A 5345-nucleotide genomic window follows, 5' to 3' on the forward strand; every position below is an offset into this window, starting at 1 on the left:
ATATATATATGTATATATATGTTTGTCCCACATCTCTGGTGGAAAACCAGACTTGGTTCGTTTATGCCACCATAACTTAGCAGTCCAGCTAAAGAGAACAATTACATAAGTATTAGGCTTAAACATTAAGTATTGGGGTCAATTTGTTCAACTAAACACTTCAAGGCATTGCCCCACCATGGCTGTAGTCCAATGACTGAAGTAAGTGAAAGATAACAGGTATGTTATAAATATATGATATATATTATATAATAGATACATAGTGAAATATATATTATATAATATATAAACACTAATATTATGCAACTCATCTTTTACTTCTTACATGATACAATATTATATAATATATGCATGTACCATTATAATACTAATTATAATACACCCATGCATAGACATATATATATATATATATATATATATATATATATTCACACATACATATATGTGACAATCTTTTTTTCAATCTCTTACAAAATCCACTCACAGGTTTTGGTTAGCCAGAAGCTATAGTAGAAGGCACTTGCCTCAAGCGCCATTTACTGGGACTGAACCTGAAACATGTAGCTGGGAAGTAAACTTTTTAACCCCACAACTATACCTATGTAACCATGCATGCACAAATACATATAAAAAAATCCCACTGTGTAGCACCTTGGACACAGGCCAAAGCCATGTGAATGGATTTGGTAGACAGAAATTGAAACCATCATATATACATATATATGAGTGTTTGTGTTTGTGTCTGTCTCCTACAACCACTTGGCAACCAACGTTGGTGTGTTTAAAGACCCATAACTAGGTGGCTTGGCAAAAGAGACCACTAGAATAAGCACCAGGCTTAAAAAAAGAAAAAAAGTACTGGGGATGATTTGTTGAACTAAAATTCTTCAAGGCAGTGTCCCAGCATGGCCACAGTCTAATGACTGAAACAAGATAAAAGGTATGTGAGTGAGAGAGAATATATATATATATATATATATATATATATATATGTATTTCTTCAAACACACACACATACATTAGCCCAGAAGACGGGTTTTCGAGAAGTTGAACAATGAAAGCACTTACAAAATACACACTATGCAGATTTCTTCCCAAAGGACGGCAATATTGTTATGTAAATAAAAAAACTTTTTACATAGTTAACAACTTAAAAAAAACTTTATATATAAATATATATACATATATATACATATACATATATATATATATATATATATATATATATATATATATATGAAGTATGAATAACCTAAAATGAAAGTTAATTTAGATTGGGTTCCGACTAAAAGTACCCCTGACATCTACTGACAGGATGTTGAGACAATAGTTTACAAGAGTATTTTTGGCAGCAGTATGAAGTAGTAACTGCAGCACCTCTTGGTAATTCAGCAACCATTTCTATTGTCATTACATTAATAAAACATCATGTACATTAAATTATCATATTTCCCCCCTCCCCATTAAAATATAAAACTACATATGTACAATATTATCAGAAACAACATCACAAAATTTCATCATTTTTGAAGTGTAACCACATTAATAGAAAAAAAAGTAGAAAATCATATAATAAAAAACATTCAAGTGTAGCCATATTTTTCAATAGATCTTTCAATATGAGTAGAATGAGGCAACACAAAATCAGTAGTGTGTTCATTATTTTGCTAAGGCTGCAGTGTAAGTTCTTCATAAGGAGTCAGAGTAGACAATTTTCAGAAATATAAATACTTCCAGTCAGAGCACTCTCATCGTACATAATCTTAGTTTTATCAGGGGTATCTCCTAGTGGAACTAAGTCCTTAATCACTATGGTTATCTTTCTGACCACTTGGAAAATTAATTTGAGCATATTGGACTAAAAGATGGCCCTAGTTACAAATGTACATCCTCAACATATTTTTTTATTATTTTAACCTTACTGTTGTGTTTAATATGTAAGTTATGGATTTCTGATCAGTTACTGGAGTCAGTCATTTGCCTAATTTCCAAGACATTAGTAAATTAAGTACCAGTAATAACTAAGATTCAGATTATATCGCTGATATAAGAAAAGATGGATTAACATCAGAACTATTCTTTGTCTTGTTTTGTCTCGAGTCCACTCTTTGACTAAACCTTTCAGAGCAGTGTCCCAGCATGGCTGCATTTCAATGACTGAAACAAGTATTGATAAAAGGTAAAATTGAAATTACTTACTTTTGATCTTGGACAAAAATGATGGTGTAAGTATGAAATGTGAGAAGTTGAGAGGATATCGTTGCAAGAATGCGAAAGAACATAAAAGCTCTACAATATTTGGAAGTGTAAAGTCTGATATTTTAGATTGTAGAACTTCTTCTGTTTTCAAGAAAAACTTGGTACTTTCAGTTGGCAAATAATTCAGTTGTCCATAGGGTCGAAGAATTGAATAAAGCTGTAGGCACGAATAATTTTGACCATTTTTAATAAAGTCTTCTGCTACAATATCAAATAGTAACGGAGACAAATAACGTTGAGCTCGACAATATTCCATTGCTAAAGCCAACAGGTTATAATCGATTTTAGCAATTTTAGCAGGAATATATCGCTCAAGAGATTTTATAATACTTGATTCAGTATAATGAAAATGTAAAAATCCAGCAATAATTTGAGTTAAATGAGCATCATTCAAAGCATGTATATTCATACGGGTCCATTTTCCAATACATTGTAGGATTTTGATATCATTCATCTTTAAACGAAGCATGTCTAAGACAATACTAGCAACATCTGACCCTTTCAGTTTCCACCAACACAAAAAGAATTGCTTCCGAATTAGTTTCATTAAGGGTTTTTTTGAAGTAGGAATGCATCGAAAAACTAAATGGATATTACTTGCATCGATCTCATCATAGCGGTTTCCGATATGAACCCAGCAGGTCTCAATAAGAGTCTGTTGAGAATGAAATGAAGCAATGCAACTCAGTTCACATAGTTCTGCAATGCTAAATTTACTATTACTAATACGTTTTTCTATCTCTTCAAACAAGAACTGTGTCGATCCCATTATATTGTAATCTGATGTAAGGACGCAACGCATGAGGCAAAATAATGTGTCATTACTTAAAGTGGTTACTTCTTTTTTCACCATTTCATACAGTTCATTCATTACTGCTGTTTGTATGAAGGAATCAACAGCTTCACTAACAGTATCATTCCTCTGAAAATGGCAGATTTTCTGCAAAGCAAATGCTGCAGTATAACCTGTGATCACATCTGAAGGAACTTCCAACAGTTTGAAAACTTCTTTCAGATTATTGCATTGTTCTAATTTTTCTTGGAAGAATTCTTCTTCGGTTGTCATTGGTTTTACCTGAGTAACACATTTTTCATTTTCGTATGGAAATTTACTGAGGTCCAGTTTACGAATAAATATTGGTAATTCTGTGACATCAAGCCCATCTTGTAAGAGGATTGATGATAAACTGAGAATACGATTTTGAAATATTCTATTAGAATAAAATCTACTGCATTTGAAAGGGCATTTGTGAGCAATCACAGGACGTAATAGTCGCCAAAAATGTCTATAAGACAGTTGTAAGGTTCTCTGTGCCATTTCTGCTGAGTGCCTAAAATTTGAAACAGAAAAGTAAGGTATTAAATAATAAAACACAGAAAAATGGATCAAAGCAGAAAAGGAATATTAGTCTTGCAAGTTACTTAGCAACCTCACTAGTACCATTGGCATAAAAAAAAAGAAAAGAAAAAAAGCACCCAGTATACACTGTAAAGTGGTTGGCGTAAGGAGGCATCCAGCTGTGGAAACCGTGCCAAACAGACCATGGAACCTAGGTGCAGCTCATGGCCATGCCAGCTCCAGTCGAATAGTCCAACCCATGCCAGCATGGAAAATGGACGTTAAATGATGACAATGATGAAGATTTCGCCTCTCAAATTCACTAACAAGACACTGTGTACGCGCAGCTAGAGTGAAGTCGAAACCACGTGGTTGCGATGAGAACGTCTTAAATGACAGCGATGCTTGCGTTTATACACACACACACACAGCGATCTTTCCCGGAAAAAAACCATTTTATAAGATAGCTAAAGAAAAGTGCGAGATTTTATTTCAAACAACGCCCAAGATAAGTTCAGAGTAGTTAGTGACCATTTATAAAACCTTGATTTCGGCTTGAAATACTATTCTTATATTTAGCTCAACAAATAACTTATAATTTCATCGACGAGCAAACTTGCTTCCTGGTAGAAAACTTGGTAGCATTAGTTTTACCATAAACTTATCACTACAAACAGTTAGGTCTTCTACCGAGGGGTTTCATACCTCTATTTTACAATGATTTCTAAATTTATATTTTTTCATCAAGCACATCGCATTCTCTCTAATTCTCTTTCCGTTTGAATTCCAGATTCTGACAAAGCATTTCTTACGTAATCTTAATAGGTTTATGTAACTGACTCTATTATATGAATGGCACGAGTTGTATTGACTTTAAAAGTGATTCAGGTGGAATTGACTCTGAAAGGATTCTAACACAGAATGAAACAACATACTAGTGCGCTACGATCTCTGTCCTTAACAATTTTATTTAATTATACAAACTTCATTGAAAAATACATCAGCAGCCTCAAAGGTTCAGCATTATCTCCATTTTAAACAAAAATATAATAAATTGATAGTAGTTATGAGGTATAATGTTGTGATGTGAGGAGTCCCTAATCTTTAGGGCAGCGATCCATCACGTACTTCAAAATACTGCGTAGAATTACGACGTATCTCGACTTTTATGACAAAGGTCTATGACGAAATAGCATGAAAACTGACGGATAGACCAACACAAAAAGTAATCGACTTTTGTTTAAATTAATTTTAAATCGCAAGATTCAAGCTTGCGAAGAAATCATTCTTATATATTTTAATCTTACCCATAAAAGCTTACAATTACATCATGAAAAGAGGAATTTCAACGACCTGGTGGTCGTTGATGTACGATGAAACGTTTTGATACTTTATAATATATAATAAAATAACAAAATATTACAAAATTGACTATAAGGATGCTATTTTAAATTACTAATATAATTATTCTACACTGTAAATGTTTTAGTTTTCAATACACAATCACATCATGTCACTTGCCTGGCGCTTACATAACTACTTTCAGATGAAGGAATATTGTTCAGAAAGAAAGAAAGAAAAAACATAATACAAATAATAATAAATAAGTAAAATCGTATTTTTATGATATTCACTTACTCTTTGAGTGTTTAGTTCAAGTTCCAGCCATAACACACCAAAACTCTGACGAGTGTTGAAGCAATATTATCCCGTAATGAAAATCAGCATGTGGGGAATTTTGAGTTAT

General features: G+C 32.8%; 1 protein-coding gene across 1 annotated transcript in view; it reads right to left on the reverse strand.

Moving 5' to 3' along the window:
• Nucleotides 1-5345, reverse strand: part of LOC106868121 (FAST kinase domain-containing protein 3, mitochondrial) — a 17964-nt gene extending 12619 nt beyond the window's left edge. The window contains exons 1-2 of the mRNA XM_014913253.2: nt 5237-5345; nt 2200-3590 (exon numbers count right to left, since the gene is read on the reverse strand). Of these exons, the coding sequence (XP_014768739.1) occupies nt 2200-3577 (1378 nt within the window). The 5' untranslated portion in view covers nt 3578-3590; nt 5237-5345. The remainder of the gene's footprint in view (nt 1-2199; nt 3591-5236) is intronic.

This window comes from Octopus bimaculoides, chromosome 4, assembly GCF_001194135.2.
Source record: "Octopus bimaculoides isolate UCB-OBI-ISO-001 chromosome 4, ASM119413v2, whole genome shotgun sequence".
Classification (NCBI taxonomy): domain Eukaryota; kingdom Metazoa; phylum Mollusca; class Cephalopoda; order Octopoda; family Octopodidae; genus Octopus; species Octopus bimaculoides.